The 11,678-nt window shown below is 38.3% G+C and overlaps 1 protein-coding gene across 1 annotated transcript; it reads right to left on the reverse strand.

Annotated features, from left to right (window-relative positions):
- Positions 1–10,342: 10,342 nt before the first annotated feature.
- LOC144969287 (52 kDa repressor of the inhibitor of the protein kinase-like) lies at positions 10,343–11,342 on the reverse strand. Its single transcript, XM_078908397.1, has 2 exons — positions 11,126–11,342; positions 10,343–10,502 (listed from the first exon to the last, which is right to left on the reverse strand). Exons 1-2 carry the CDS (start codon positions 11,242–11,244, stop codon positions 10,343–10,345), a joined length of 279 nt encoding a protein of 92 aa, XP_078764523.1. The 5' UTR covers positions 11,245–11,342.
- Positions 11,343–11,678: the final 336 nt, after the last annotated feature.

Here is an 11,678-nt window from a genome sequence, read left to right on the forward strand (position 1 = left end):
TTCGAGATTTTTTCTGATCCTCTCTGTCTACCCAGCAGTGAATGATTAGCTGAGTCAGTTAGATTTGGCAGAAAGTACTTTGCGATAGCGTCATATCCAAAGGATAAGCAAGCAATTGCTATTGTCCGTTTCGCGCTATAGAAATCGGGATAAACTCCGGCTCCATGGGCCTAATGGCTCTGAATGAAAATTATGTCTAAACATACGTGCACAGACTAGCAGGTCTGATAACCGAATGCAATGATGGGCTTGTTTCAATATTGTTGTAATGAACAATATTTTGCATTGGTATTAGAGTATTTCAACTATAACAATGAGCCCATAACAGTTTAGGTTATCAGACCTGCAAATACGTGCACCTTTGTCTAAACCCTTATATATAATTATATAATAATAATAATAATAATAATAATAATAATAATAATAATAATAATAATAATAATAATAATAATAATAATAATAATAATGCTGAAAACTTATATAGCGCTATAACTCCGAGACACCAGACTCTAAGCGCTATAATATATATATATATATATATATATATATATATATATATATATATATATATATATTAGAAATCTTTACTTCTCGCCTCGATTCACGTGGTTGTAACCATGTATTTATGTTACAAGCACGGTTAATTGTTTAAGATGTAACGTATTTTTTTAGATGAACTGATATGATCTGATTGATTGCTTCTTGTCAAGATATTTTAATCTGTTGAATGAATGAAATAATCCATGGCCAGCACGGGGAAATGTTTTCATACATAATCTCGATGTGATGCTAAATTATAATTTCCATGAAGGATGAATAGAGTATATTATTTCATCTTATAATACATTTAATATATCGAGATTTTTGTTTGTTTGATCCTCCTGTTCACTTACGGTTGATTTGAGATAGACTATCAAATTACATTATCCAAGGGGTTGCAAGCCCTTCTTACGGTCTCTTTAACGCTACAAAAACCGGGATATGTCCACTTTCACGAGTCTAGCTGCTGCAAATGGAGGACTCTTATTTTTATCTTTATTTTTGATGCAGCTAGGGGGTCCAGATAGCTCAGTTGGTAGAGCACTCGCTTCACAAGCAAAGGGGCCAAGATCGATCCCGGGGTGCAGTCGAGATTTTTTTCTGATCTTCCCCCCGCCTCCCCTGTCCACCCAGCTGTGAATGGGGAGCTGAATCTATTAGATTTGGCGGAAAGTACTTTGCGATAAACTAGTCCGCTATCCAAAGGATAGCAAGCAATTGCTATTTTCCATTTTACGCTATAGAAACTAGGATAAACTCCGGTTCCACGGGCCCAATGGCTCTAAAGGCCTTTTTTTAAAGGATGCAGCTTGTATAATTTGATGACCTTTTCCCCCTGGAAGGTTTTAGAAGAGATTAGTTTACAAGGTTTATGTAATCAACGGCCATCTCTTCACTATTTGGATAAGATACCTGTTTTTCATATTCCACCATCGCATCAGCTGGTGATGGACGACAATGATCTACATTTATTATTGATAACACTCCTAACCCCACACCCAGACGGTATCAAGTTCCAATCTGATAAAACCATAACCCCTATCTCATCCATTCCGTGTCCGAGCCAGTAAGATAATGGAAACTGACCACTGACACCTTTCTTACTCATAACACAACTCATCATTCACTCATAATATATAAAGTATTTTTACAACCGGTTTTTAAGGCATGGCGTATCTATCATCATAGTCATCATCATCACCATCATCATTATCATCATCATCATCGTCGTCTTCGTCGTCGTCATCATCATCATCATCATCATCAACATCATCATCGCCATCGTCATCGTCACCATCATGTCTCATCTTAGGAAAAAACTCTCAAACCAAGGACTTCACAAGTCCCAGGTTTGAGAGTTTTTGACAAGATGAAGATCACTTTAATCGATTTATATTTGAATGGCGAGTTTTCTGGCCAAAATTTTTAATTTGAATGTGTTTTGTTCTGAGTACTATAGACAAGTCTGTTAGTGGAATTGGGAAAGCTTTACAAAGTGCGTGTTGAAAAACGGCGACCAATACATCCATAAAAATGTCTCAATCGTTTCTATGATAAATGTTTGTGTTGAGAATATTGGCTATAAAGCTTAAATGCTGGCCAACTAACTTCGCGGCGTTTGTGTGTTGAACCCGCGTACTCAGGAAGTCGGGGAGAGCGGCTCAAGATAGACATAGAGTTTGAAACTATTTTTTTTTTGAGTGGTGGATAGCTCATACGGTAGAGTCACGATCTCCCCGCCAGGCGGTTGTCGTACCAGTAAGGTCGAAGGTTCGAGCCCACATCGCGCCGCTAAATGTTTATTCTCTGTTGTCTTCTGGCACTTTCCTACTCACTTCTTTCTTATTACGACCAATACAGCATGATTTATTATTCAAACTATGCGGATCTGTGTCAAATCATCGGGAACATAAATAATAAATTCCTTTAATTCATCCTTAAAGGGTAAATTTTTCTTTACGACCTATTCCAATGAAAGACTAGAATAACCCAGGCGTGAGCCGTAGTGCAGCGCCGCAAAGTGAGCTAAGGCTAGGTGATTTGCTCAAGGCTGCACAGCCCGACGGGAAGTCGGACTCGGTACCTTTCGGGTACGAATCAAAGACCGTACCGCTGAGCCACGCTGTCCCAAATATATCACATGGAAAACTCTTCAGTTCGTGGGTTGAACGATACTGATGCTTTCTAAAAAAATGTTCTGCTGTAATTTCAAAACTAGTTACTGAATCATGCCGAATGCAAAAGTCCTATAGATACTGTGCGCTTGGCTAAGAAACTCACAACCTTGTCATCGGAAAATATAGATAGTATGCAGATGACGTCACTCAGGCCTTTGTTATTGTTTTTGCCATCCGCGTTTGTGAGTTGTTCTCACTAAACTGTATTAACCAGACTATAAAAGTTCATGGTTACACAGAGTTTGTGTGTTGGTCCGTTATACTTCCGGATGGCAATGTTGTGAACTCCTTGGCCAAGCGCATTCTATCTATAACGGACCAACACACAAAACTATATGTAACCTTGAAAGTTTACAGTCTGGTTAAAATACAGTTTAGTGAGAATTACTCGTAAACATGGATGGCAAACAAACAATAACAAAGACTTGAGTGACGTCAACTTCGTTCTATCTATAAATACCAGATTTCTCAAAACGGTTGCAAAAAGGACAGCTCAATGTTATGTAAGTGATGTACATTGGTACATTTTAGTCAGCATTTGGAGCCAGGATGCAAGTGGCACCCAATCCTATAAGTGACTCCGTCGTTGTTTATCGCCGGGCTTTGAACTGTTCTCATGTTTCCATTATCCACCCGACCACTTGGACGCGAACTGATCAAAACACATTTTTTTTTTGTTTTGGCCGAATTTGTCTTTTACTTCAAATGTCGTTTAATTAAGATGACCAAAGCCACGGCACATCTCTTCAATGAGAAACAGGAGTCATGACAGCACACTTTTGTTTCCCATTGTCCATAAATTAAGATGACCAATGTCCAACGCTGCTGCTCGTCTTTTCAATTGATATCCAAAGACATGAGATTGCAAATCGAAGGGCAATGGAGTTCCCGAGTCCCGGAAATCTGACGTCGACTATCTTGTGTGACAGGACCAAGTGGAGATTCTTCATTGCTGCCATACACACCAAAAGAAAATAAGTGAGATGACTCTTGACTTACCCAAAACTCTCTATTTATATAGCGCAATATCCACTAAACGTGCTCAAAGTGCTTCCCACGGGCCCTAGCCAACATTTAACATGTATGAGGAGACATGACAACTGTTAGGAGATATTACAAATTTTTTTTCGACATTGCCAACGTTGTTTTCGGCCAGGTACTTATTTTACACATGAGTATGTTGAAAGAATCTGAGCAAAGAGCCATTTCCAAGGACTCAACTGTGCGCCACTCAGAGCGGGACTCGAACCCTTGACATTCCAGTCTGAAGACGAGTGTCATACCACAAGACCACATAGCCACACAAAAAATTCTGAAACTCAAGATATCAAAAATAACTTTCACATTTCTTCTTCTTCTTCTTCTTCTTCTTCTTCTTCTTCTTCTTCTTCTTCTTCTTCTTCTTCTTCTTCTTCTTCTTCTTCTTCTTCTTCTTCTTCTTCTTCTTCTTCTTCTTCTCTTCTTCTTCTTCTTCTTCTTCTTCTTCTTCTTCTTCTTCTTCTTCTTCTTCTTCTTCTTCTTCTTCTTCTTCTTCTTCTTCTTCTTCTTCTTCTTCTCCTCCTTGTACTACTACTGTTACTACTACTTCTTATTATTATTCTTTTTCTTCTTCCTATAAGGCCAAAGTTTCAAGCTGAAGATTGTATGGGGTTTTAGAGGAAAGCAGGGAGCGATTTTTGAAGTCATCAGTCAAAAGGACTGGTTTACAAGTGTGTGGTAGGGAGTTCCAAAGACGGATGGTGGAGGGAAAGAAAGATTAAAGATGATGGTTTATTCTTGAGTTGGGGACTTCAAAATTAAATGCTGAGTTTCTTGTTTTGTTGTTGTTCTTACCAATATGAAGAGACGCGTTTTGTCAGAATTGTGCATCGCTAGCCATGATGGCCTTCAATGGAATTCATTCCAAATCTATCATCACTGTGAGTAACTCGATTGCAACAATGTCATACTTCTCTCCCCTTCGTCTGTTTGGTTAAGGGTTCTCGGACATGTCTTGAAGGCTATCGTATTATCTTTGGATGTAAGTGAAATTGCGTGTGATGGCATTGAAAGATGCTATGCTATAATATGTTCATAATTTTCAGACACTTACTCTACCAGATTATCTCCATTCAGATATTTCATAACAAGTTGAAGGGCTGATAATTCGAAGTTACCTCGTTGAAAGAAGTTTAAGGTGGCCACTTATGGCGTCTATCAACGTGTGCACATAAGCAGGTCTGACATTTGAACCCAATTATGGGCCTAATTTAACATTGTTGTAATGGACAAGATTTTGAGTCATTTTTTTTTTAGATTTCCATTACAACAATGAACCCCTAATGAATTGGGTTATCAGACCTACAAATAAGTACACGTCGGTGTCTGTGGTTTTACGTGTATCAAATGTATTCTATTTCAATATCTTCTTATCTTCTTATCGTATAAAAAAACTTTCCGCCACAGGACAGGCCGCAATAGACTTAACAAGCATATGCACAGACACGTGAAACTGATACAGTCACCGGTCTGCTCATGTGGTGAGGAGGAGGAAGATGCAGAGCATATACTGCAGATATGCAAACAACAACAAAAAAAACACTCAACCCACAGAGAAGAGATATGGCCCCGTGCAACTTCTCTACACAAAAAAAAAAAAAAAAGAATTCGGCTCGCTAAAAGAACTCGAAAAGACGAGTACCTTCATCTTCGAAACAGGACTCCAGATTTAAAGGCATACGAGAAAATGAAGATGATAAAAGTGTTAGGATAGCTAGAATAATATATCCATCCAGTGCCTTATATTATGAAATAATATTGAAGCAATCTAAATAAATCACATTTGCTTTTTCATCACGACAAACATTAATCATATTCGTATCTTATTGAATTTAATTCTTTTACGATCAATTTCTAAAATTTAATTGGTTAACAAAACGATAGTTTTTAATAATAATAATAAAATTGAGCTTTATATAGCGCAAGATCCACTAAATGTGCTCAAAGCGCTTTTCAAGGGGTTCCTGGTCAACAGCAATATTTAACATGTAAGACGGGACATCCGCCTGTAAGGCGTTATTATAATTTTTCGGACAAAGACAACGCTGTTAACGGCCAGGTACTCATTTTACACCTGAGTACGGTGAGAGAAAGTGAGTAAAGAGCCTTTTCCAAGGACTCAACTATGCGCCGAGCGCGAGGCTCGAACCCAGGACCTTCCTATCCGAAAGCGAGTGTCATACCACAAGACCACATGTTTTGTATTTTTTTTGGTTCTTTTTTTGTTTTTTGTTTTTGTTGTTCTTTTTTTTGTTCTTTTTTTTCGGGGGTGGGGGGTGTGGCGGGTTGCGTGTTATTTTTGTGGGATCGAGTCCAACCGATAGCTCAATGGTCTGGATTCGAACTAGTATGCGCGCTATGGCTCTCGTTACCAGCTGCACCACTCAACCTATATCACAAACGGCTCAGGTTTAATCTAGGGGAGATCAAGAATTGCCTTAGGGTCCCTTATAACTTAATTGTATTAATAAAAAGTGAGTCAAGACAATAGTAACGCCCAATGCAATAATAACAATTCTATACATAAAGTTTAATTAGATTGTTACAGGAAAAGATAGAAAGAATAAGTATTTATTTAATATCAGGAAGAATAGCTCTAATTGAGTGGATCTAATTTATTATTTATTTATCTATTGTTTTATTAATCGATTCATTTATGATTGATTGATTAAGTTAGTAGTTTTTAATCACTTGTGTCCGTGGAAAATACATTTGAAAATGGTATAAGCCCGTTTGGCTTATCTTTATCCCGCCGGCTTGCTTGACTGAGGCAAATGTATCAGCTAGTTCCAGGGTTGGCGCCTGCTTTGCAGAGTTTTCTGGACATCACAACAGTGTGTTGTAGTTAGGCTGACATCAGGTTTTACCGCTGTTCAAGGACTGGGATGCAGGGATTCGGCACAACTGGATGCTCCAACGACACGGAAAAGGACCAGGACCTTCAATTTAAGAGTTGAAACAACAAGGTCTTAGAGCCAATCGAGTTTGTCTTTCGCCACCGAATCGTCCTTGAGCGACACATCATAATAGCCTTTATTTGCCGACAAAGGCAAGGAGAAGCAGTAACTTCATGATAATGGTAGTTAGTATATGTTTGAAACATCAGCTGACAGTCGGGCTATCTTACATGATGAGAATTTAACAGGGTTGTGTCCCTGGTATTTCTTTATTTATTTTTATTAATTATAATTGAGGTTATGATGTGTGGCCGGCGATTGGCGGTGGGGTACAGACATTCAAGCAATATACATATTGAATATAAATGAATTAATAACATAGATCATAAACAACTGTTAACTATAAAATAAGATACATATAGATATGGTTTTGTACAGGTATTCCAACTTACGAACATCCATGGAATAGCACAATTAAAATATATACACAACTATAATAGTAATGCTAGATTAAATTGAATTCACAGTAATATCTCGTTCCACTTTGAATGTTAACCAATAATTCATTTTACCTCCAGCCGAGATAGACAAACTTTTACAAGTTTGAAATTGGAGAGATAGCTCTTTTCTCTTGTGCTTCTTAGCGTGTGTGTGATTAGATTCAGATATGAATTTGGTTTTGTGAAGTGAAAATAGCCAATCAGAAGAATGTTCCTGGTTTAGATAGCCAATGATAACCAGATGCTTTGGTAAGAAAGAATAACGGAGAATTACCGGAGAGACTAGGACAGTAATTGCAATTTAGCTACTCTTGAACGAGACAAGGACCTCAGGGCCTATGCACGATTGCGACTTGTTTGGAAAAGGTAATTAGCAGGTGGCATGAATACAATGGGCAGACAATTTGAACAGGTAAATAAGCCTTAAGCTGAAAGTGAGTGTTCCGTTATACAATGGAAATGTTTCCCACCTAACGACCAGAATTTCCGTTAGAAAGATTTGGAGCTTTATTGGAGAAAGGCTGTCCATGTTTTGATTATCTTACTTGAGGTGTTAATCTGCCTTGGCAAATATATATGTCTCGTCCACTAGGTTTGAAGTGGTTTTGAACGAGACGATGACGAATGATAAAGAAATAACGCAGTGAAAGAAAATCGCTCGTCACAGGGGGTTTGGGCTTTTTTTTTTTTGGTGGTTTTATAATTTTCTTTTTTTTTTTTTTTAAATTTAATGCTATTCCACATGTTTATTTTACAATGAACTAAAGAATTATGTCTATATTTTTTGTTTCACAACTTGAAATATAAATTTCTAATTTATCATCTCTTGTAAAAGTAAGAATAGAGATTGTAAAAAGGACTGTTGGTACGTTATTTCTGGCTGGCGAACGTTGTGAACTTTAGGGGTAAACGCATAGCATCAATACTCAACTCGCCCCACAATGCTTCATTTTGTTCTCCAGCAGGTCATAACATATTATGGGACCACCTTCCTATTTTTTAAGTATATAATATAGTTGAGGTGTGTCCTTTTTATACTGGACTAGCACCCTTACAATATTTGAAAATGATATGGATAGTTTCTCATTCACACTCGAGTCGAGTGAGAAACGTATTAATTTATCAAAGTACGCCGGTGAGATTATATCCAATTTCAATATCCTAGAATCGCAAAATTGATTCAACGAGACTAATATATTATCAATTTCGGTCAAAATTGGATCATAGCACCTTTTTCTCAAATCTAAGAAAGTTTATGAATATAAAATAGTAAAACTGAATGGAATATAACACTATATATTAATTCTTTTTCGGACGACATCATCTGGACGCTGGCGTCTAACGATGTCGCCAGGAAGGGTGCAATATCTTTAAAATTATATATATATATATATATATATATATATATAATATATATATATATATATACTCCATAATTTGCAGATGTCTCTAGCCGTTGCATAATTGAGCCTAAAGACAAGAACTATTCAATACATAATATTGCCAATACTTAAATGAGGGGAAGCAACTCTCTGACGGATCCAATCTTGACCCGATCTAATGTCCATCTCTCCACGATCGAATCGAATCCGTTAACATCAGAGAGTTTAGAAGCTAACGCTTATAGAGCTCTCTCTTCCCTCCCGCTCTCCATGACAACAATGCATTTCATTGCGTATCAGCCGAAAAATTGTGTGTCACGAAATAGGCGCGGATCACTGAATGTGTGTTTCGTCTGCCAGAGATCGGCTGCTCTTTTTCTTTACTATCGGCTCAGGCTTTATGTGCAAAATCGTACAGATTAGTTTGATTCTCTAGATCAGGTTACGATAACTTTGTAAGATTCTAAAATAAATTACTTATAATAATAATGATGTGTGTGTGTGAGACACACAACACACACACACACACACACACAAGAGAGAGAGAGAGAGAGAGAGAGAGAGAAGGCGGGTGGGAGGGGGTGAGGGGGGGGGATAAACTTTGACAAAAAATAAATTTAACTCAACTTTACAGCGAAAATCATGATTTATTTTAAACAAACTTAATAGAAACAAACGACCTTTGTATTTTCAACAAAGCCATAACTCTCTCTCTCTCTCTCTCTCTCTCTCTCTCTCTCTCTCTCTCTCTCTCTTCTCCTCTTTCTCTCTTTCGCTCTTCTCTCTCTCTCTTCTCTCTCTCTCTCTCTCTTTCTCTCTCTCTCTCTTTCGCTCTTCTCTCTCTTCTCTCTCTCTCTCCCCTCTCCTTCTCTCTCTCTCTCTCTCTCTCTCTCTCTCTCTCTCTCTCTCTCTCTGTGTGTGTGTGTGTGTGTGTGTGTAAGTATGTGTTTAATTAACACACGTATAGTTCAAAATAATATGTACAATGAAAAAATAGTATGCATGACTAAGATGACGTCAAGTTGCGTTGCATAGATTAATGACCACAAGTACAATTAAACATAATGAAGGAGAGAAATACAAAATACATGTACTCTCGTGTAAGTATTGTAGAATCTAATCTAAAACACATTTTATAAACTGAAAAATGGCTCAGTAAAATCACAAAGGGGGACAATGCTGCATCAACACCGATGATTGACAGTGACAGACCAGAATTGATAACCTCGGTATATATCCATTGTCTCCTGAGACAGACGGAAGCCAACAACAACAGGCATACCGGTAAGAAAACAAATCAGCGACATATCAAATCTACACGACATGGCTAAATGTGGCAGCCTTCCTATTTCTATGGGTGGGCTGTTTTTCTGACAGTGTCTGATTCATTAACTGGCATTAGTGAACAAATTAGCTACATAAAAAAGTAAATCACACTTTCCATTTTTGCAACCAAGGCCCATGTGGGGTGGAATGCTTACCACAAGCCGTCTAATGATCCTATTTCTCAGACCAGTAATGTGCAGTGTGGGAGTAATGGCGTCTCTGAATTCCTTTTCCATAATTTCTATGATACAGAGAAGTTCTGAACTTGGTGCACAGAGACCGCCATGGTTACAACCCTGAAGGTTCTTTGCATGCAGGAATACTTGACTCTCTTTGCCAGGGTCCTTGTCACCTGTCAATAAATCTTGCAGTCTGTACACACATGGGGCATTAATTTGACTGCAACATACCCAGATATACAAGTTGTTACATTCTGTTGTTTTGGTATTAGGGATTGCATAGTTGATGGCAACATCAGCTGTCTAATTTCCTGTGGAACATCTTGTTGAAGGCGTGTCTTGACTGCTACTGAAACAGGAAGCATCAAAAGGTTCTTCACATAAAACATTTCGTCTGTACAGTGCATCAGCTGACTTGTCATCCAAATCAGCACGCCTGCAGTTGATGACCCAACGCCTGGACCTGTAAAAAATAACTAACGCAGTTCAATATTGGATCTAGATCTATTATTAGTAATTAATTGAGAGCTAGGTCTGATTAAGAGTTAATTTTATACATAAAAGCACATACTAATTGGCCGAGAGAGACTAGATGTATGCTTCTCTTTAGATAAACTTCTAAAAAACTAAGCTCACTTCATTGAGATTACTACTGTACTAGAATCTAGACATAGGCATCACAAGTCTAGTCAATGTACATCCTATCTAGTCATCCCTCTAAAGCTCTTTGAGCATATTTATTGGATATTGCGCTATATAAAAGCTCAATTATTTTAAGCATAAATCCACTGGCACAACATATATGGCTAAAATTCAATGCCGTGTAGCTACACCGTCGCCCCCTACCCTTTACTGTGTTTTAAATCAACCACATCTGCTATTATGGAAAAGGAGAAGAAGAAGATGAAGAAGAAGAAGATAATGGCTAGCCTCACCCCCAACAGAGCCACCTTTAAGGGTCACAGTCACGGTGCAGTAGATTAGAACTGGATCAGAAATCTAATGTTCATTTTCTCTTGTAACACAATCTAGACGTGTTAATATAGAAATATAGTTATTTGTTAAGGTTAAGTTTAATTTTCTCACCTTTCAGGATCCTTTGGGAAACGGAAGAAACCTAAATCTGGTCTCTTGTGTCGAGAATTTGAACAATTGATACCGGAACACCACTGGCATTTGTTATGTGTTGTCGGCGTCGGCGCCATCTTAGCTCATTGTTGTACGCGCTTATTTCCACGATCAGCTGTTGACCCAGATACGGGCTTTTTGGCTAGAGAGAGCTCTCGAAGCGTTAGCTATACAATCTCTCTGGTTAACATCCATGACCTGCTTGGTACAACTGCAATCTGGTTATGGTCTGTCATCGCCAGTTCCTAATAGACTTCCTCCAAGCTAATGTGCCAAATGCGCCAGCAGGCGCTTATCGTTTGATCCTTGAGCCCTTATCGGAACACACCTTTCCACGCGGCAAGTGCAACACGGAACAGACCACGTGAAAATTGCCCATTTTCTCGTTTCACGATTTCTCCCCGAATGCTAACGGGATTGGACGACAGGGAGAAGGTAACATTGGCGAATGAGTTCAGGCCCTTTGAACTTTGAAATCACAATGGCGTCTCAATAAATTATCCTGCTTTGA

This window comes from Berghia stephanieae, chromosome 3 (genome assembly GCF_034508935.2).
Source record: "Berghia stephanieae isolate SIO BIC M18660-M18661 chromosome 3, UCSD_Bste_1.3, whole genome shotgun sequence".
Taxonomy (NCBI): domain Eukaryota; kingdom Metazoa; phylum Mollusca; class Gastropoda; order Nudibranchia; family Aeolidiidae; genus Berghia; species Berghia stephanieae.